Source organism: Apteryx mantelli, chromosome 6, assembly GCF_036417845.1.
Source record: "Apteryx mantelli isolate bAptMan1 chromosome 6, bAptMan1.hap1, whole genome shotgun sequence".
NCBI classification, from domain to species: Eukaryota; Metazoa; Chordata; class Aves; order Apterygiformes; family Apterygidae; genus Apteryx; species Apteryx mantelli.
Genome location: NC_089983.1, coordinates 32,832,592 through 32,851,829, shown reverse-complemented (window position 1 = coordinate 32,851,829; position 19,238 = coordinate 32,832,592). Strand labels below are relative to the sequence as shown.

General features: G+C 63.8%; 2 protein-coding genes across 2 annotated transcripts; both read right to left on the bottom strand.

Annotated features, from left to right (window-relative positions):
* Positions 1 to 625: 625 nt before the first annotated feature.
* Positions 626 to 7,186, bottom strand: FEV (FEV transcription factor, ETS family member). Its single transcript, XM_067298634.1, has 3 exons — positions 7,170 to 7,186; positions 5,459 to 5,784; positions 626 to 2,334 (listed from the first exon to the last, which is right to left on the bottom strand). Exons 1-3 carry the CDS (start codon positions 7,184 to 7,186, stop codon positions 1,823 to 1,825), a joined length of 855 nt encoding a protein of 284 aa, XP_067154735.1. The 3' UTR covers positions 626 to 1,822.
* Positions 7,187 to 11,613: 4,427 nt separating this feature from the next.
* On the bottom strand, positions 11,614 to 15,031 carry CRYBA2 (crystallin beta A2). Its single transcript, XM_013960547.2, has 5 exons — positions 14,968 to 15,031; positions 14,358 to 14,528; positions 13,770 to 13,911; positions 12,110 to 12,252; positions 11,614 to 11,819 (listed from the first exon to the last, which is right to left on the bottom strand). Exons 2-5 carry the CDS (start codon positions 14,513 to 14,515, stop codon positions 11,672 to 11,674), a joined length of 591 nt encoding a protein of 196 aa, XP_013816001.1. The 5' UTR covers positions 14,516 to 14,528; positions 14,968 to 15,031; the 3' UTR covers positions 11,614 to 11,671.
* Positions 15,032 to 19,238: the final 4,207 nt, after the last annotated feature.

Below are 19,238 nucleotides of genomic sequence, written 5' to 3'. Positions count from 1 at the left end.
GGCCTGCCCTGAGACCACACCAGGGACTGCTGGCACTAGCTGGGCATGCTCCTGGAGCTGGAGGAGGGGTGAATGTCTCACTGGAGCCTGGCTGCTGCAAGCACCCCTGCTCCCCCCATGGCCCCATGCCTGCCTGCTGTGCCCAGGGCAGAGCTGCTGATGGTCCGGGCCTCCCTACTCTAAGCACAGAGCAGCTCAGGAGGCCACTCGCTGCCAGATCAGGCCATGGTGGTCCCAGTGCATTGCCCTAAGCTAGCTGTGCAGTGCTGTGGGGGTCAAAAGAGATCTGGCGCCTGCTCGTAGGATTGATCCTAAACTCCCCTGGACACTGGCAGGGTGGTGGATGTCTTGTCAGTCCAGCTGTGTCTCCTCTTTTCTTCCAGCTGCTCTAGCCCCTTGCCAGCTGTGAGACAGGGTGCACAGATGCTCTGAACGGGTGGGAGCTGTTTCCCAGGTGCCCAAGGGGTTCCCAGCTCTGCAGGGAAAAAGATGGTGTGCAGGACAAGGCAGAAGAGCAATATTCTCCCCACCCCAGGCCTGCAGGTGCTCTGGCTCAGGGTAGCAGTAGGTTGCTGGGTTGTTCCACCTCCTCTCTCCACCCGCTATGGACACAAGCAGACATAGGTTGCAGCACCTCTCCATTTTATTGAAGATAAATCACTCCCCCCAGCCTGCGCAGAGCCCAGCATGACCAGCTCTTCTGCCACTGAGCCACTTTTGGCCACTGGGCCAAAGTCCTACGCTGGAGGATGGGGGCGCTTCCATGGATCCAGGGCGAGAGACCCAGGCCTGCGCCTCAGTGCCTGGGGCTCACAGCCTGGTATTGGCCTCTCTCCTGTTCCACTTCCCCCCCGGTCTTGCACCTGGGGAGTTCCCCATCCTTGGAGGATCTCCCACCAAACCCTGCATGCAAGCGGCTAAATCCACAATAAAACAAGCATTAACTTTATCTGGAACAGAACAGCAGGGCGAGGGCTCACATGCAGGATGTCTGGGACCGCCCTGATCTGCAGCATGGGCCTCATGCACTTGGAAGAGGGCAGAGTAGCAGCTGCTGGGCTCTGCTCCCTCCAGGCTTTGCCCTAGACATCAGTGCCCTCACACCTGTCCCAGCACCTCTGCCCCAGAGCACACCCACCCCGGGCAGCAGTTAGCTGGTGCAGAGGACCTGCTCTCCAGACCAGAGGCTTCTCCCATGGTCTAGGGGAGGAGATGGAGCAGGAGGTGTAGGAGGGGTGGCAGCCTACGGGAGGAAAGGAAGGGCTTGGAGACAAGGGTGAGGGACCACAGAGCTGCAAGGAGGATCCCCTCCTGTCTTTGCACAGTGGGACTGTCACCCACGGATAAAGCTGTCATGATGCTCCAGCTCCTGACTCCTGTGGGTTCAGACAGCCATGAGGGTCTCTATGGGGAGACAGGAAGGCAGGCACAGGCTGAGAGCAGAGCTAAGCATGAATGGGGTTTATGGGGTGAGGGGGATGTTGCAAAAGAAAGGGGAGGATCTGGGTCCCTGCTGGGGGAAGGTCTATGTTTTTTCCTTTCATTCATGCCCCGTTTTGAGGTGTCTTGCCCACTCCCAGGGTCATGGATCCCTCCTCACCCTTGATTTAGATGCCTTTTGCCCTATGACCACCTTCATAGGAGAATAAGCCCAGCTACCCTGCAACCACCCAACTCCTTTCACGCCACTCTTCAAATCGAAGAGGGGGCAGCTGAGAGCAGGGCATGATCCCACCCCCCCATCCCCTCCCAGTGAGCCCCCCAGCCTGGCACAGCCCCACGTCACCAGGGACAGGGAGGTCCGCTTGGCGCAGCTGTGCCTCTAATGGTAATGGTTGTTCATGTTGTTGAGATGGGAGGCTGCCATGGCACTGAAGGGGGCAGAGGGCTGGAGGCTGTGCCCAGGGTAGAGGGATGGGCTGGAGCCAGGCCAGTAGGAGAAGCCGGCCGGCGTGACCCCAGATGTCATCAGGTTGAGTTTGGAGATGCCCGAGAAGGGCAGCGGGGCCAGGTTGCCCTGGAATTTGTAGAGGGTGTGATCAGGGGCGGCTGGCTGGCACACCTGCGCCAGCCCGTGGAAGTCGAACTTGTAGGCATAGCGCTTGCCGTGGACCTTGGTCATGATGTTCTTGTCGTAGTAGTAGCGTAGGGCCCGGCTCAGCTTGTCGTAATTCATGTTGGGCTTGCTCTTCCGCTCACCCCAGCGGCGTGCCACCTCGTCAGGATCGATCAGCTTGAATTCTCCATTCGTGCCTTCCCACGCGATGCAGTTCAGGTTGGCCCGGTCCGAGAGCAGCTCCAGCAAGAACTGCCACAGCTGGATCTGCCCGCTGCCTGCAAGGCCATGCCCCGGAGAGGTTAAAACTCCCTGCCAGGGCACGGGGAGTGGGGCAGGGTACACCCCAATTCCCCCCCCCACACACTATGTTGCCCTCTCCTGGCCCCAGCTCTCAGATGCCCCTCATTGCATCTTACACTCTAGAGGCAGAAGATGTTAGTGAGGCTGTGTCTCTTTTGCGACACCCCTACTCCATAAGTAAGAGAAGGAGAGGAAAGCAGAGCTGGGCCCCTTGGACAAGGGTAGGAGAGCCCACAGGCGAAAGCAGGTTGCAGTGGTGCCTTCCCTAGGGACTTGATCCATACTCCACATGTCCCTCCTGCCCTCATTCACACTGCGCTGAAGCCAAACACTGCTCACTTGCTTTGGTAAGAAGCTCTGGCCTGGTTGTTTGATCTGTAGCCCCAAGAAGGAGGTATCATGGCAGCACCTGGATCCACCCCATCACCCACATTCCTCACCGCCACCTCTGCTTGAAGCTGGGCCAGTGTCCCTAGAGAGCCCCTGCCCATCTCCAGGGATACCATGGCCAGCAGGGATCTCTCCACAGCGAGCTGATGGCTGGGACAATGCTGCTCTCACCTGGACTCCTGGCAGGCCCAGGGCAGATGCAGGGAAAGAGACACCAGGGCACTGAGCACTTGGCAGGACCTACTGTGGGTTTGAATCGGGCACCAATGTTCCCCATTTCCATTGGAAAACTGTCCTCTCTGAGCCATCCATGGCCATTTCACCTGCCAATTGGACTGAGCAGCGCCCATGGTAGGCACCCAAGGTGCTGTGTGTTGGACTGGAGGTGGCCACACACAGGAGCTTAGCACACCTGGATATGCCCATGGTGAGGTACAGGTAAAGGGTCCACCAAGTCTGGCCAGAAGTCACAGAAGAAAAAGGTCCCTGGGCCCTAGGGTGACTATCAGTCCCATGTCTGTGATTCCCCACCCTGCAGAGCAGCCCTGTGCTTACCCTGGCAGAGCCAGACACCCCCAACTAGACCTCCACATTCTCCCATGGGAGCACCCTGGCATGGGTGCACCCACTGCACATCACTTGCTCCCAGCCCCAGCCTTTGCAGCACAGGGACTTCCTGTGACAAACTGTCTTTGCATTTCATCCTCCTCCCTGCTTTCTTCTGCAGCTGTTCTGTCTAATGGTGCTTGGGGTCCCATGTAGGTATTTAGCATCCACTGCGGCAGACAGTTCCACAGCTCAGCTGTGTTTTGCTGGAAGAAATGCCTGCTCCTGCTTGTTTTGCACCTGCCTTTTTCATTTGACCCCCCCCCCCCCCCCCCCGGTTCTTGTCTTGGAAGAATCAGTGAATTACCACACACCTTTGCTCTCCGCAGTGCCCTTCTCTGCCCCTGTCTCCAATTTTACTATGTTCCTTTAGGGATGTAGGGGAAGAGGGACTAGTGCGGCACTCAAGACACAGTGCACCCATTTAGTCACTCAGATCAGTGACCCAAATTCCCACACAGAGGCGTGAGCTGGTCTTAAAAACTCTAGGAGTTACCAGTTGGCCTGTAACTCATAGCCACTTGCTTTCACTTCTCTCCTTCCACTGCAGCTGAGGAGTTGTCACCTCCAAACCAGCCACAGCCAGGCTGTTGGCAAGGTAAGGACCCCAGCTCAGTACCCAGGCAGGTCCTATTCCACCATCTTATACAACTGCTGCTTTGTTGGCCCTATCTTCACTGTCTGGGTGGGGGCCACAAGTGCCCCCATCCTTGGACTGGGGTGGGGGGGGATCTCCCGTCTTTATGGCGTATTCACAGCCCTCATCCCACCTCCACACATGCAGCCTCCACCCTGGATTTCTGCAGGAGACTGAAGCATGCTATCCCCCCATCAAGTGCGAAGTGTGCTCCCCTCCACAGGCAAGGAGGGCACAGAGGGGCTGGGCAGGGGGCAGCTGCCTGATGGGGCACTGAGGCTCAATCCTGCCTGCTGCATGGTGCTATGCTACAGGTCTCTGCAGCTCCCCAAGGAAAGCTCCAGTGATCAGGAAAGCCCCTTCTTATGCAGCACAGTGCATAGAGTACAGCCAAGACAAGGTCCATGATGCAGAGGCACAAGGGCCCTTCCAGTCCCAGCTTTGCCCATAACCCCGGCACTCCCCTTTTCCTGCTCGGAGCAGCCCCTGGCCCCATCTCCTTGCCATATAGGCAAGCTGCATGGCCCAAGCCCCATGGTGCTGGCCCCACACTGCGCTCCCCAGCAAGCTCCAGGCTGCTCCATGGCCAGCCCTCGGCACATCCCCCTGGATCCCTGGATGGCTTTCCCCGGACCGACGGCTGCTAGCTCCTGATGGATCCATTGTCTCCGAGCCGACCTGTGCCCCTGCCCGAGCTGCATCCCTGCACCGGGAGCTCCCTCCCGAGGGGCATCTCGCCCCCTTCCTTCCCCTCTCCGGGGCACCCAGCCCGGATTGGCCCCCCTCAGCTCCCGGGCTGGCTGGCAGCTCCCTCCCCGTCGGATCTGCCCGGGGCGCGGCTCGCTGGTGCCCTGCCGGGGCTCGCTGGGGGACCCGGGCTGGGACTCCGCGCCCATCCCGCAGCCGCCCGCCCCGCCGGGGCCGCTCCCCGGCCCGGGAGGGAGGAGCGAGGCCGCGTCCTGCTGCCCCCGGTGCCCCGGCTGGCTCGGCCGCTGCGGGACCCCGGCGGGCCGCGGGTGCCGGCGGCCCTCGGCGCCCCGCTGCCCCTCCGGTGCGACGGGAGCGCCGCGCCCGGCGGCGGGGTCTCGGCCGCTTCCCGGCCGGGCTTGGCTCGGTCCGCTCCCAGCGCCGAGCCGGGCGGAGGAGCAGGCACCGAGCGAAATGGGAGTGCGAAGCGCCGGGGACTCGGAGGCACCGTGCCACGGCGCACCGGGGCCGGAGCTCCGCGGCGGCGCCTGCCGGGTCGTGAGCGCTGCGGGGCCGCTGCGGGGCCGGGGACACGGCAGGGAAGCGCGTCCCCGACGGCGGCGGGAGGTCCGTGTCTCGCCGGGCGTCTCTGCTCCGGGCGAGCCTGGGGGCCGGCAGGGGCCGGGGAAGCGGAGCCGCCCCCGGGGGGCGCCGGGCTGGAGGGCCCCGAAGGCGCCGTCCGCCCCCCCGCTGCGGGACGGGGGCAGGAGTGCTCTTACCTTTCTGCACGCCCGGACTGAGGGACCCCCACGCCTGGCTCTTGCCGTCTTTGAACAAAGTTTCCCCGACTGGATCTGCGGGAAAAAGGGGCGCGGGTGGGGGGGCCTGGGCCAGGCGGGACCGCGACCCCCCGGCGCCCGCCCGCAGGCAGCCTCCCCGCAGCCCCCGGCCGCTCCCCCTTGCCTGCCCCGCCGCCGCGGTGAAGCCAGGAAACGCGTCCAGGAAAAAGGAAATCCGATTTCCGACAGAGCCGGGGAAGCTTTTAAATAGGAATAGAAAATCCCGCGGGCTGGGGTAGGAGAGCAAGAGGGAGAGAGGGAGAGATCTGCAGGGCAGGGGGAGAAGGAGAGGAGGCGGGCAGGTTGGAAGGATGGATGGAAGGACAGGCGGATAGAAGGAAGGATGAATGTAGAAGAAGTGCTGGTTGTGAGTGGACAGATGGAAAAAGGAAAGGATAGTTGGAGAGATGGATGAAAGGAAGGAATGATGGGTGGACAGACGGAAGGATAGAAGGAAGGATGTGTGGATGGAGGTGGAATGACAGATGGAGGGAAGAATAGGAAGGATGGGTGGGAGGTAGAAGAATGTAGGGAAGGGCAGGTAAGTGATAAAAAGGTGGAAGAATGGATTGATGGAAGGAATGGTGGATAAATGGAGGGAATAATGGGTAATAGGGGTGGAAAGAATGATGGACGGATGGGTGAGTGGGGGTGGAAGGATGGATGGAAAGACAGGGGAAGGGTGGGTGGATGAGGGGTGGAAGGAAAGACGAAAGGAGGGGTTGGTGGAGTTGGAAGGACAGAAGACTGGCTGTCTGGATGGAAGGACAGAGAAAGGGTAGGCAGATGAAGGACAGAAAGAAGGACAGAAGGATGGATCTGTGCGGGTGGAAGGCTGGAAGAGAGGCTGGAAGGAAGGATGAAGGGATGGGTGTGTGGGGGGGTGGAAGGATGGAAAGCAGGCAGGAAAGGAGGATGGATGGAAGGACAGGGGAAGGCTGGGTGGGTGCTGGAGGAAGACAGAGCAGAGGAAGGGCCCCAGGGCAGCAGTGGGGCAGGGTGGGTGGGGGCTGGGGCCCGGGGTGCTGTGCAGTGCGCGGTGCGGTGCGCAGTGCTGCACGGTGCGGTGGGGCAGTGGCCGGGGGGGTCCGCCCGTACCTGGCAGGTACATGTTGAGCAGCAGTGGCACCGCTCCGGCGCCGTGTCTCATGGCAGCTGTGGGGGCGGCCCGCGGGCTGCATGTTTTAATATTCCTGCCCCTATTATTATTATTATTATTCCACTTTATCAGGGAACAGCTGATGGCGAATAAATGGCAGCGGGACGGGCAGGGGACGGGCAGGGGCCGGGGGAGGCGGGGGGGGGAGTTTCCAGGCAACTCGCAGGGGCTCGGGGCCCCGGCTCCAGCAATTTCCTCCGCTGTAATTAAAGCGGGCGCTGCCCCCCCTGTCCCCCCCCCCGCTATCGGGCCCGCATCAGACTTTAATCACGGCCGCGGGTTTCTATGGAGAGCGGCTCGGGCCGCTTCCTGCCTCTTCCGCCTCCTTAACTCTTCGCAAACACGGCGCTGCCATCCCAGCTGTGAGCACGGCTCGGACAGTGCCTGGAGACCGCTTGGGCCTGGCCTCCCCACACTCCCCGCTCCCAGACTCGCATGGCTGGCCAGCGGGCACAGCAGCCCCTGCACTGCCAGCACCCCTGGGCTCTCTACGTCTCACCACACGGCATCGCCCCGGCTGCCTCTGTCCCCCCAACCCACTTGGGTTGCTGGCCATGGAGATCTCTGCCTACATCCTCACCAGCTGTGAGGGTCCTCACCCCAGTCCTAGGGCCCCTTCGCAGTGCCCAGAGCTCTGGGTTTTGTAGCTGGGTCCCTGCTATATCCCTACAGCTCTTGGACCCCCGGTGCCATGGTCTCTTCACAATATCAGAGCTCTGGGTTGGGTAAGTTGGGTCCCCATCATGTCCCTCCAGCTCTTGGACCCCTGGTGCTGGGGTCCCTTCACAGTGCCAGGGCTCTGGGTTGGGTAAGTGAACCAGGGGTTCAGGGCACTAGGACAAACCACACATCTGTCCCCTCCCTTGCTCCATGGTGCCCAGCTGGACAGTCCCTGCCCTCGGTAGGTTTAGGCCTGTGGCCTTCCTGGGGTCCTTAGCCCTGTCCCTACCTCTGGCCCAACTCTATTAGGGCCTGTGCAAGCTGTGTGACCCCACACACCTACCCAAACCCACATGGCCTCACATCTATCAGCCCCTTCCAACCTGGATCCTGACAGCCTCTTCTGGCCAGCCCTGAGCCCTGCTCCCCAACAGCTCCAGCCCTGTGTAGTGCAATACTGGCTCCTGAAAATGCCAACACTTGTTGGCCAGGTGCAGTCCAGTTTGGCACTGGGAGAGAGACCTGTCAGTAACCATAAAACTCCACAAATGTTTTGAAGACAGGGTGAAGACAGGAGGGCAATTAGGGAACAGACTTTTAATGGAGAAAGGGTCTGATGCAAACGCAGCTCCCAAAAGAAACAGCTGGCCACAGATCTGTCCCCACCACCCATGGCCACAACCCCAGTGTGACAACCTCCCCTGCCCTCTGGACAAGTAAATAGCTACAGCTGCTAGGTCCAAGCGCTGTCTCCGTCCCCACGGGTAAGACCTGACCCTGTTGTGACACTGTGCAGCTCAAGGCGGTCAAGCTAGTGTGACAGCAGCAGGCGCAGGGATTTCCAGCCCACTCCTGCCCTGCCTGGGTGGGTGACCAGCCTCCCAATGGGACAGCAGGGCCAGAGAGGGGAGAGTGCTGGAGGCCAGAGCAGCTTCCTGGACAGGAGGCACCTAGCCCTGAAGGTGCTGGTGTCCAGCTTGCCCTGTGCAGAACATGAATTCAATGCCTTAAAAATACCAGCCAAGCTGCTCCTCAACTAGCAACCTGGTACTGCTTCATTTCATTGATGTCTAGTAAAAGGATGAGCTCCGGTCTTAGGAGAATCTGTTTAAAGCATTCATCACGAGATGTGAATCCAAAGAAAACCAGGATATGTTCATGCCAGAACCATGGCTATTATTTATACTGCAGCCTAAATGTGCCCTGCATAAAAAGAAGCCACAGCCCTGCCATACAGTGCACAGGGCACCCTGCGGGGAGCTGGAGAGGGCGAACACCGTGTGCATGCACTCCAGGTGCAGGGCTGGGGCGTCCCATGGCACATCCCTTGGCCAGGACATCCTGGCTCCTTCTGCCCCACAGGCCAGCAATGGGGCTGGCGGTTCCTCCTGGCAGGGGAGCCCTGCGTGGAGATGCCCGATGGGCTTAGAAATGGTGCTGCCGGGAGCCCTGCTCTTTCCAGGGTGAGCATCTCTCCCCAGTGGTAGGACAGCAGCAGTTGCCATAGGTGCTGAGCCCGGCCCCAGGCTTGCTGCCCACGCTGCCCCTCTCCGAGGGCCCATTTGGATGTAACAGCCCTTGCAAAGCTTTTCTTTTGCCACCTTGTCTCCTGAGCTCCTCTGACAGCCAGTGCCACAGTGTATCACATCTCGCACAGTCCTCCAGCCCCCTTGCTGCAGCCACGAATGGTCCTGGCTGTTCCTCCCGCTCCCCGGCCCCCCGAGTCCCCCTGCCCACAGCGCCACCTTCCCCAGCAGCCTCTCCACAGCCTCCCAGACTTGCTTTCGCTGCCTGAGTCACTGGAACAAACCTCAGGCAACGGAAAACAAGCCCCGGACACAGTGGGGTGAGAGTGAAGAGGGGGCTGAACCCATGGAGCCCTCTCCCCTGGCAGCCCCAGTGGCCGGGCTGGCTCCCCCTGCAAACCTGTATGGCACCGGGCTGGCTGGTGGGGCCTGCATGTGCCAGGGAGGTGGGCTGAGCCCAACTCATCCAACTTGGTGGGACTCCATGCCACCTGGAATGGGGCTGGCGGTGCAGGATTGGCCTGAGAAGCAGTGTTGGGGCTGTGGGAGCTGGGGATGGGGGGCATTGGGGATGGGGACTCCTGGGTCCCTGGGAAAGCCAGTGGGTGGGGGGTTGCAGGTGGCATGGGATGTAAGGGTCCGGGGGGGTGAAGGGTGCAGAGGAGCAGGGAATGTGGGGCACCCAGGTGATGGGGAGCCTGTGTCCACGGGGAAGCTGGAGGGTGAGGGACTGTGTGGACCCAAGGAGATGAACTCGGGTGCATGGGAGGCTGGGGCATGGGGGCTAGGACAGACCAACGCGATGGGGGCCCCGGGTCCATGGGGGATCCAAAGGTGGGGCCCAGATCCACGGGGGATCCAGGGGATGGGGCCCTCCATACATGGGGACCAAGCTGGCAGCAGCAGAAGCTGCAAGCAGGTAGCTTCCCCCCACCCCAGCCCAGCACCCTCCCCTCCTCCCCCCCCCCCCCCCCCAGGACAGGGCAGCAAAGGCCCTGCATTTTGCTGTGCCCCTCATGGCTCCCCCCATCCCAGTCCCGCGGGCTGCTGCCCAGGGCAACTTCACCTGCGTGCCAGCCGCGCGGAGCGGAGAGCCGAGCTGACGTGGCCTTGGGCTCGGCGCAGCCCAGGCCTGTGTGCAGGAATGTGTTTGTGCAGGGGGAGAGGCCGGGCTGCTGCCGTGGGGCCGAGGCGGGGTGGGGCCAGCGGGCTCGGAGGGGACAGGGAGGGCGTGGGGACGGCCTGGGCGCTGCCAGGCAGCGGGGATGCCCTGCAGCCTGGCACGGAGAGGCTGCACGAGGTGCCGAGGCGTTTGCACAGACTGCACGAGGGAGCGTGGGGAGTGCTTGTGCTCACTCCTGTGCACGCTTGTGTGCGAGCTCGTGTGTGCGACACACACACACACCCCCACACCCACACACACCCCCACACACACACACCCACACACACACACACCCCACGAGCCAGGACTTGGACCTCCCCGGTCTTTGCACAGCCCTGGGTGCAAGGCAGGCACACGCTGACACTGAGGCGAGAGGGACCCCCAGCTCAGTCCTTTCGGGACTCCCACCGGGCCAGCACCCCTCCAAGGTACCCACAGCCCCCAAAGCCATGTGTGCCTCCAGCACGGCAGGCAGCCGGGCACCCAGGTGTCCAGGCCGCACGGTGTGCTGTTTCACCTTCCTGTGGCTTTAGAGGCGACACCCTGAGCGCAGGGAGCACCTTGGGGTGGTGAATGGGGGGGCTGTGCCCTGATGGCACTGGAGTGGGACGGGAGAGGAAGAAGAGGCCGGGAAAGGGTGCTGGAGGCCGAGGAGGGAGGCAGGGTGGGGCTCCGGAGAAGTGTGTGCCCGGGTGGAGCCGGAGCCGGATCCTGGCACGGATGTGCTGGTGTGGCCAGGCCGGGGAGGGGGGGCAGGGGGTGGACCCTGGAGGTGCTGGGAGCAGTGAGCCAAACCCCCAACCTGCGAGACACTGCCCCGAGGACCCCTGCCCCTGTGTGTGCTCAGAGAACAGTCCCCTGGGTTGTGCCCCCCCGAATGTCCCTCCTGTGCACCCCCTCGGGCACCCCCTCCTGCCAGCCCGTGCTCCCTGCACCCCCCCTTACCCCCTCTATAAGCCAATGCCCCCAGCAACCCCTGGTACACCCCCTTATACACCCCCTCCTCTCGTGGTGGCCCCCCGGATTGTGCCGGACACACGGACACCCAGAGCAGCCTGTGCCCCTTCCACACGCACCCCCTGGGAGGAGGACCCAGGGCACAGATACCCCCCGGCTCCGGCCCCGGGTCCCTCGCTGCCTGGGCCCCTGCCCAGTAAGGCCAGTATGTTCCCATCTCCCTGGGCAGAGCATCCCCTCTGCTCCCTGCGCATGGACCGGGGAGCCCAGCCGGGGCGCAGAGCGCCCAGCCTGGGTGGAGGTGGCCACCTCAAGGCTCCTGGGAGGCCTGCAGATGACCCCAGACTGCTCCAAAGGGGATGGGAACAGCCCACTGGCGTGGGCCCCCTGGGCAAGAGGAGGCCGTGGGTCTGACCCCAGCTGGGGAATAGGAAAAAGCCTTTCCTGATGCCAAGAGCTGGGATCACTCCCTAGGGCCTGGGGCCAGAGGGATGGGGCAGGAGTGACCCTGCCCCCAGCCCCACATGGGGACCCCAGGCCCTGCAGCCCCCCAAGCAGGGAGGAAGAGGAAGGAGCACCTTTTCCTTTTTTTCTTTTTTTTTTTGACAAATGCCTTTATTTGCTACCGGATTCAGGTCTATTGCACAGCAGGCCCCGGAGGCTGCGGGGGCGCGCGGCCCTGCCTCTGCTCAGTGCTGGACGCGGCGGATGGATTGGATCTGGTTGGTGTGGGCCTGGCTGCTGTATTCGTTGTACTTCTTGAACTCGCCGTTCTGTCTGTCCCGCTCCAGCACGTACTGGTAGCCCCTGTATCCTGGGTACTGGTATGCCACCCACCTGCAGGGAGACCCCCCCTGGCTCAGAGCCCCCGGCCAAATCCTCCCCCCAGGCGTCCCCTCTTCTCTGTACCACTGTCCTCCCCAGCCCCCAGCCCTCCGCACCCCCTTTTGGCCCCATGTTGGGGGGATGGAGGTGCCCCATGGCTGGGGGTGGCAAGGGCAGGGCAGCAGGCAGGGTCCCCTCCCTTTGGGGGTGCCCCTTCCCCATCCCTGCGGGATGCCAGGGGCTCTCTGGGAGGGACGTGCGTGGCCCCTGCCACCCCCCCCCCCCCCACCGGCGGGACTCACGCTCCAGAGTTCACTTTGATGGATGCCACCTCCTTGTTGCCCCAGCCCATGGCCTGCAGCGAGGGGTAGTCGTCGCTCAGCTCAAACTTGCGTCCCTGGAAGTTCTCCGCCTCGTAGAGGATGGCTTTGCTGTCGTTGTGGTTCTGCCGAAGGAGCGGGGAGCGGGGTCAGCTCCCCTTGGCCTTGCAGCCCTCCTGCACCCCGCTCTGCTGCCGCTCTTCCCATGCCGCGGGGCTGGTAGAAGGAGGGAATGCAGCAGGCCGGGTGGAGGAGTGAGGGGCCAGGGAGGGAATGGGAGGGGGCGCTCCCCAGGGGCAAAGCCGGACATGGAGAAGGGCAGCAGGAAGAGGGGGAATGGGGCTGTGGGAGGCTGTTCAGCCACTGCTCCCACGGCCCTTCCCTCTCCTCTGGAGCCCTGCACAGCCCCACAGATCCTGCCCCGCAGGCAAGGAGTTGTGGAGCCAGGGGGACGTGCCAAGGCACCGAGGGAGGCATGGGACTGTGGCCGGCTTTGGTGCAGGGCTGCGAGCACACAGGGGAGCCCTTCAGCCTGGCACCCCTCACCGAGATGCCCCAGGGCTCTCCAGAGGATGCTGCTCCCGGTGTCCGGGTGCTACCAGTGCATGGCTGCACAGGGGTACCAGGCTTGGGCAGGGGCCCGGGATGACAGCGGCCAGGTCTGCAGCTTCCTCGCCGCCGCTGGAGGTCGCAGGGCAAGGCAGGCTCCTGCAAGCCCCATCCAAGTGGTCCCCCCGGCTCTGCAGGGCTTTGCTGGGTGCTGGGCACCGAGGGGTTAATTGTTGGGACACTGAGCGATGCGGCACTGTCCCCCCATGCCCAGCCCCCACACGCATCTATCTGCACCGAGGAGCAGTCCTGCCAGTGAGGAGTGATCTTATCGCGTCCCCTTTATTAAAGCCCAAGCGTATCTGCCTGGTGATTATTAAAAATTGGGGGGGGGGGGACGGGGGGGACCCTGCTCGGAGGCGCAGACGTGCCGGTATTGCAAGCACCAGTGTCTCTGCAGATGGAGCGATAGAGGCCGCGTCTGCAGGGGAACAGCGTGGGCACCCCAGGCCGGGGGGCGGGGGGACAAACCCCCGCAACCCCAGGCACCCCTTCGGCCCTCCCTGGCACCTGCCCACCAGCTCCTCTGCTCGCCCCATCCATGCGCAGCCAGGCTGGGCTTTCGGCTGGCTCTGCCAGCGGGGTGGGGGAGGCAAGGCATGGAGACCCCAGCCGGCAAGCTGGCTCTCGAGTGCATAAAGCAGCCAGTTTATAAAAGGAATCGGGATGGCGTTTCAGGCTAAATTTTAGCCCTAAAGAGCATCTCAGTGTCCTATCATTGCAGAGAAGTGAGAATCAGCTGGTCCATCCACTGCACCTCTAGCCCTCACTGCACCGCTCTATCCCACAGCAGCTCTGTGCATTCCTCATCCCTCCATCCTGCAGCGCTCCTCTGTCGCTCCCTCCATCCCTGCACCACCTCTGTCCCTTCCTCCACCCCTCTGCCCACCACCCATCACTCCATCTGTCCCTCACCCACCCCTCCGGCCCCAGGTCGGCAGGCAGGATGGCTGCTCTGGCTGCCCAGAGCTCGGGGCCCGCGGTGGGTGCTGGCCTGGCACCTCCTGCTCAGCCATGGGTCCCCGTAACTCACTGCGCACTTGATGGGCCGGAAGGAGAGGAGGTGCTCGGTCCTGTAGCCGCTGTTCCCGCTCCAGGCCTCCCACCGCGGGTAGTCGCCCTTCTCCAGGATAAACTGCTGCCCCTGGTACTCGGGGTACTCAAAGCCCACCCAGCTGGAAGGGAGAGGAGGAAAGCGCTCAGGGACGTGGGATGCAGCCCCGGGGACTTGGAGCAGGCCTGAGACATCCTGGCAGGGTGGGGGGCAGCCCTTGCCCACGGGGTCTGTTGCAGAGGTCAGGTTCTTGCTAGCAGCAGAAGTCCCTTCTGGATGCAGAGCAGGAGCCCCTCTCTCCAGGGCCGTGCCGTTGCCTCCAACCTGCACCCCAGCTCAGCAGGGTTTCCCTCTCTGCTATGCAGATGGGGAAACTGAGGCACCGTGCAAGCAGCGCAGAGGGGGAGGTCAGGCAGTGACACTGCGGCAGAGCTGAGGAAGGACCCAGGTGCCCTGGCTCCTGGGCAGCTCCCGACAGTCTCCGGGGAGCAAAGGGGTTTGCAGGAGCAGGGTGCACCACGGGGAGGGTGCCCGGCGCTGGGGCCATGAGGCTGGCGGGGCACTTACGGGCCGGACTCCACCTTGATGGAGCGGATCTTGCGGAAGCTGCGCTCCATGATGCTGGGGCACTCCATGAGGAACTCGCAGCGCTTGCCCTGGAAACTCTCTTCCTCCCACACCGTGATCTTGAACTGCCCCAGGGTGTCCATTGGTTCGCTGGTCATGCGGAGCGCTCCGCTGCAGGCAAAGCCCACACGTCAGCCCAGCGGGAGCTGCCGCCAGCCCCCGGCCTCCCCTCTGGCTGCCTCTGCGCACCCCTCCCATATCCCATGCCTGCTGCTGCTGCCGCCAGCCCCTCTCCCTCCCATGGGATGGGGGACACTTCCCCGTGCCCTTCTCTTGGTGCCGTGGGATCTCTGTGTAGTGTCCTCTGAGGCCTCTCCGCTTGCAGGGGGCACTTGCAATGCCCACGCTCTCCGTGTGAGGCGCCCAGTGCCTGGGGCTGCCTCAGTTTCTCTGCTCCCAAGCCTCTGGCAGCATCTCCTGAGACCGCGGCACTCGGGAGCGTGCCCCTTCCCCAGGGCATGCACCATGGGGGGGCTTCGTGGGGGGGCAAAGGGAGCGTGGCAGCGGCTGTGCAGCGGGGGCGTTTCGGGGCACACAGCCTGGTACTTACTTGGTCTGCAGGGCGCGGAGACGAAGGTGGCAGTGCTGGGAGCGGGTTCGCCCCGGGGCCTTTATAGGAGGGCGGCGAAGTGCCGATGGTGCACAACGGCGGGGCGCTGTGTCAGCAGCCCGGGGGGGCGCGGGCCGCGCGGGGCCGGGGCGGCCACCCGCGCCAGGCTCCCGCTGTCCATTCCACTTAGGCAGCGTGGCGAGAGCGGCCCCCCCGCGCCCCGCGGGGCTCACAATGAAAGTGCTGGGCCGTGTTTGCGCAGGGGCTCAGGGCACAATGGGCAAAGGCCCTGACGCACCGCTTTCCTTTCTCCCCCGACAATGTCCCTGCTTGGCCGGGGGATTAGGGACGCCGCCTTTCCCAGGGCACCCGGAGCCTTTGCCAGGGTCGCTGCTGGCTGGAAGGAGGTGCCAGGGCGAAGCAGGAGGTGTTGCCAGCGGGGAGCACCAGGGCGCCGATGTCCTTGGACCGGGTCACGGGGCTCGCCTGGGCCCCCGCCTGCCCCGTGCCTGCTGTGCTGCCAGCACAGGTCCCTCCTCTGGCCAGGCCCTGCCTTGCATGTCCCAAGCTGGCAGGACACGGCAGGGGCTCGGTGCACCCGGGCAGGCTGCACGCAGGCACAGAAGCTGACTATGAGCAGGTGAAAAGAGAGGGATGGAGGAGGGCTGGGCACAGCCACAGCTTGGTGGCTCCATGCCCTCAGAGCCGTGTGCGTGGTGCACATCCCTGTGCTAGCTCTGGACCAGGCACTGCTGAGCCCTGGCACTGCTGAGCCCTGGCACATTACATGCTCCTCACTTGCAACCCCCTGGGCATGCCCCTCTCCAGCAATCTGCCCCCCACCCTAGGGAATGGTGCCCCCTCCTTCCTGGGGGGACAGCTTTGGGGCAGGGCTGTGTCCTACCTCTGGACGGCGGGAACAGCCCTGCCTGGGATTGCACCATGCCGTGCAGATATGCCCCCCACACACCCCCACCACCCCCGGGCTGGATGAGGCCACGAAGGCTGGAAGGGAGGATGAGTGCAACTGCCTGTTCAGGCCATGAAATCCTGGGTCTCCTGGTGGCAGCACTTCTTGCACTGTCCCTGCTTAGTCCTTGGTGAGGCTGGGCACTCCCCAAATCCAGCTGGGCAGGAGTCGCCTGGCCTCCGGGCAAAGGATGGCCCAGAGCAAGCCAAACCCCCCAGGAAAACCCCGGTCCTCTTGGGGTCCTGAGAACAGGGTTGGTGTCCAAAGAGAGCCTGGCAGTGCCGGCGGTGGACGGCCCAGTGCGGGGACCAGGAGGCAGAGGCCTGGTGCTAGGATGCTGGGCTCTCAGCAAGAGGGACATAAGGGGTCAGAACAGGGCAGGGCTGGGGCCAGGACACCTGGGTTCCCTCCCACGCCAGCCAGCATTTCCTTCCCGGCTCTGAGACTCAGTTTCCCCAGAGAGACGCCTCCTCCTTTGCAGGGCACTTGGAGAGCCCCTGCTGACCCCGCTGGCCTCCTCCGGCCCAGCCTGCCTCAGGGCAGCGGTGACATTGCCAGGAGCAGTCACGGCCCTGGCCTGGCTGTCCCCTGCCCAGGCAGTGTCACCTGGCTGACTGTGCCGATGCCTCGAGGTCCCAGCAGAGGGTGCAGCCTGGCAGCGATTGGAGCTGGCTCCAGCACAGGGACGCTGGTGGCACTGGCAGGGGACAGGCACTGGGGTAGGAAATCCTCTGCTTGTGACCCCCTGGGTGCTCTGCGCAGGGGGGTGAAGGAGCAGGGGCACAGCGGGACCCCTGGAAGTGGCTGCAGCTGCCGGTGGGAGCAGGGGATGGAAGGAGGGATGCAAAGTGCTCCCGAGTGGGATGGAGGGCAGCAGCTGGGGCAGTGGTGCCCCATCCAGCAAGCCCAAATCTCAACCCCCCCCTTGACAGCGGCCAGAGATGGCACGGCCTGACTCCATCCACCTGCCTGTCCTGGCTGGTCCCCACATCCATCCCACCATTTCCCCTCCATGCCTTCCCCCCCCACCTGACTGAGTCTCCTCACTCAGCAGCTGTGTGTCGTGGCCATGCCCTGGCCTCTCCGTTGGGTGCACCAAGGACCCCCGAGCCCCTGGAGTGTGACACCACCACACGGGACAAGGGACATGGCGTGAAGATGCTGTCCTGCTGGCAGCCCCCTGCCTTAGGGGGGCCTGGGGTCATGCCCGAAAGGGTCCCCCCAGACCACGGCTGCCCCTCGCCTGTGCTGTGCGAGCAGAGGCATGGGGCAGTGACGGATGCGGGGCAGCGCAGGGTGTGCTGAGGGTGTGGGGGCAGTCTGGGGCTCTGGGGTGTGGGGCACGGCGGGGCGTGCTATGGGGTGTGTGGGACTGTTACAGGGTATGCAGGGGCACTGTGGGGTGTGTTAGGGAGTGTGGGGGGTGCTACAGGGTGTGCTATGGGGTACAGGGGCACTGTGCGCTGTGCTATGGGGGGCAGGCAGGTAGCTCTAACAGCCCCCCATACAAGCGTTGGGGTGAAAGCACCATGGGGGGGAAGAGGCACAGGGAGGACCCCCCCCCAACACTGGCTGGACCCCATCCTTGCTGCACAGCCTTGTGCCAGGCTGCCGTGTCCTACGTGCTGGCCCCCTGGGCACGTTGGGGACAGCTGCATCCAAGCCCCAGCCCAGCCCACACCTGGGGACAGCGGGGCAGCCCAGGCTGCCACAGTGGGGCTGTGCCCAGCGCCCTTCCCCGCTGCACCCCGGGGTGCTGATGCAGCTCCCAGGGCATCACCCAGCACCTATGGGCTGTCCCTGCCGCCAGCCGGCATCCCCGCGCAGCTCTGTCACCTGCCAGCCCACAGGCACACCTGCCCGGCCGGCTGGGGACACGGGCAGGGGGAGGCCGGCGGCGGCAGGGGCAGGCAGCAAGTCTGCTCCAGGGCAGCTGCTAATATCGGCTCTGCGAGCTGGTTAGCGCTCGCCCAGGGCCTGCTGCATAGGCTAATTTAATAAGGGCCCCGCGTTGCTCCCGGCTCAGCCTGTTCCCTGCGCTAGCAAAACAGATCGGGTTTCACGGTGCCAGGCCCGGGCATGGCGCTCGAGGCCGGGCGGCCGGTGGCCCCGGGAGCCTGGGCACGGTGGCAAGACGGGGTCGTGTGAGCACCCTGTGCCCAGCCCAGACCCTGCAGCGGATGGTCCCCCACTGCCAGCCGGGCGTTTATGCCCCTGCCTTGTGCTGGCACAAGTGCTGGGGCTGGTGTGCGGATCAGGGAGCTGAGCAGCCTGAAAGTCAGCCCCAAGGGAGGGGACATGGGCACTGCAGGGGCATCCTGGTGCCAATGCCACATCTGGGGCACATCTGTTACCCTGGGGCTCAGGGCAGCACGTGCTCTTCCCCACGAGTGTCCAGGTCAGCACAGCAGCCTGCGGTCCCGGCTCTAGCAGATGCTGTGGCTGAGCCCTGGTCGCCTCCCCGAGCCCCGCAGGCCCCCTGCCCTTGTCCCCGGCCCCCATGGGGGCTGTGCTGTCACCCCAGGGGGCTGGAGGACCAGGGCCCCGGCTGAGCGGGAGCAGATGGAGCTGGTGCCGGGCCCTGTTTGCCTTTCTCCCAGTTGCCTGGTGCTCTGTTTGTTCTGGGGATGGCTTCCTGCTGCCAGGGTAGAAACAGGTGGCTTTTATTTGCAGGGTCTGGCTGATTAGATCAGCACGTCATTCCCCCCACCTAGCCCCACAGCTCCCTTTTCCCACCCCCCCTCTTCCCCCAGCCTCATTTCCCTGGGAAATCATCCTCGGCAAGGATGCAAATAACCCCTTTTCCTCTCCTCTTTGGGACTGCTCTGAATGTGGCCACAGAAGGATTGGCAAGTCCCAGGCAAAGGCCACACTACCACCCCCTAGACCCCCCAAATCCCATAGCTGAGGGGCTTGCTGGAGTCACTGCTACACCCCAGTGCCGCTTGTCCCCACACACGTGTGCAGACACACACACACGGCCAGCCGCAGGGTGTGCGCACAGGCACTGCAGGAGCACCCCTGGCTGCTTCCCCCCAGCGAACGCTCCCTTGCACTAGGAGCCCCGCACACGCCAGCCGGCCGCACGCACATGTTCACTGCACACACCTCCTGCCCCCTTCCCGCAGCCGGAAACTCCTGGGATCGCAAACAGCCTGGCAGATGTTGCCAGGATTAGCTCCCCCGCACGCACGCACGCACGCACGCTGTAGGCTGCGAGCGGCTCCGTGCCAGGAGATGCTGGAGAGGTCCCAGCCACTGGGACTCCCAGCGCTGGGGCAGAGCTTGGCTTCGCCAGGGC

Bases quoted from the DNA above. Each gene is read 5' to 3' on its own strand.
- CRYBA2 (XM_013960547.2), bottom strand. From the start codon at position 14,515: ATGACCAGCGAACCAATGGACACCCTGGGGCAGTTCAAGATCACGGTG. The intron at 12,253-13,769 runs GTGAGTTACGGG...CTCCTTCGGCAG, and splicing joins TCCGGCCCATCAAGTGCGCA to AACCACAACGACAGCAAAGC. The intron at 11,820-12,109 runs GTGAGTCCCGCC...GTCTCCCTGCAG, and splicing joins ATCAAAGTGAACTCTGGAGC to GTGGGTGGCATACCAGTACC.
- FEV (XM_067298634.1), bottom strand. The intron at 2,335-5,458 runs GTAAGAGCACTC...ATGGCCTTGCAG, and splicing joins CAGTCCGGGCGTGCAGAAAG to GCAGCGGGCAGATCCAGCTG.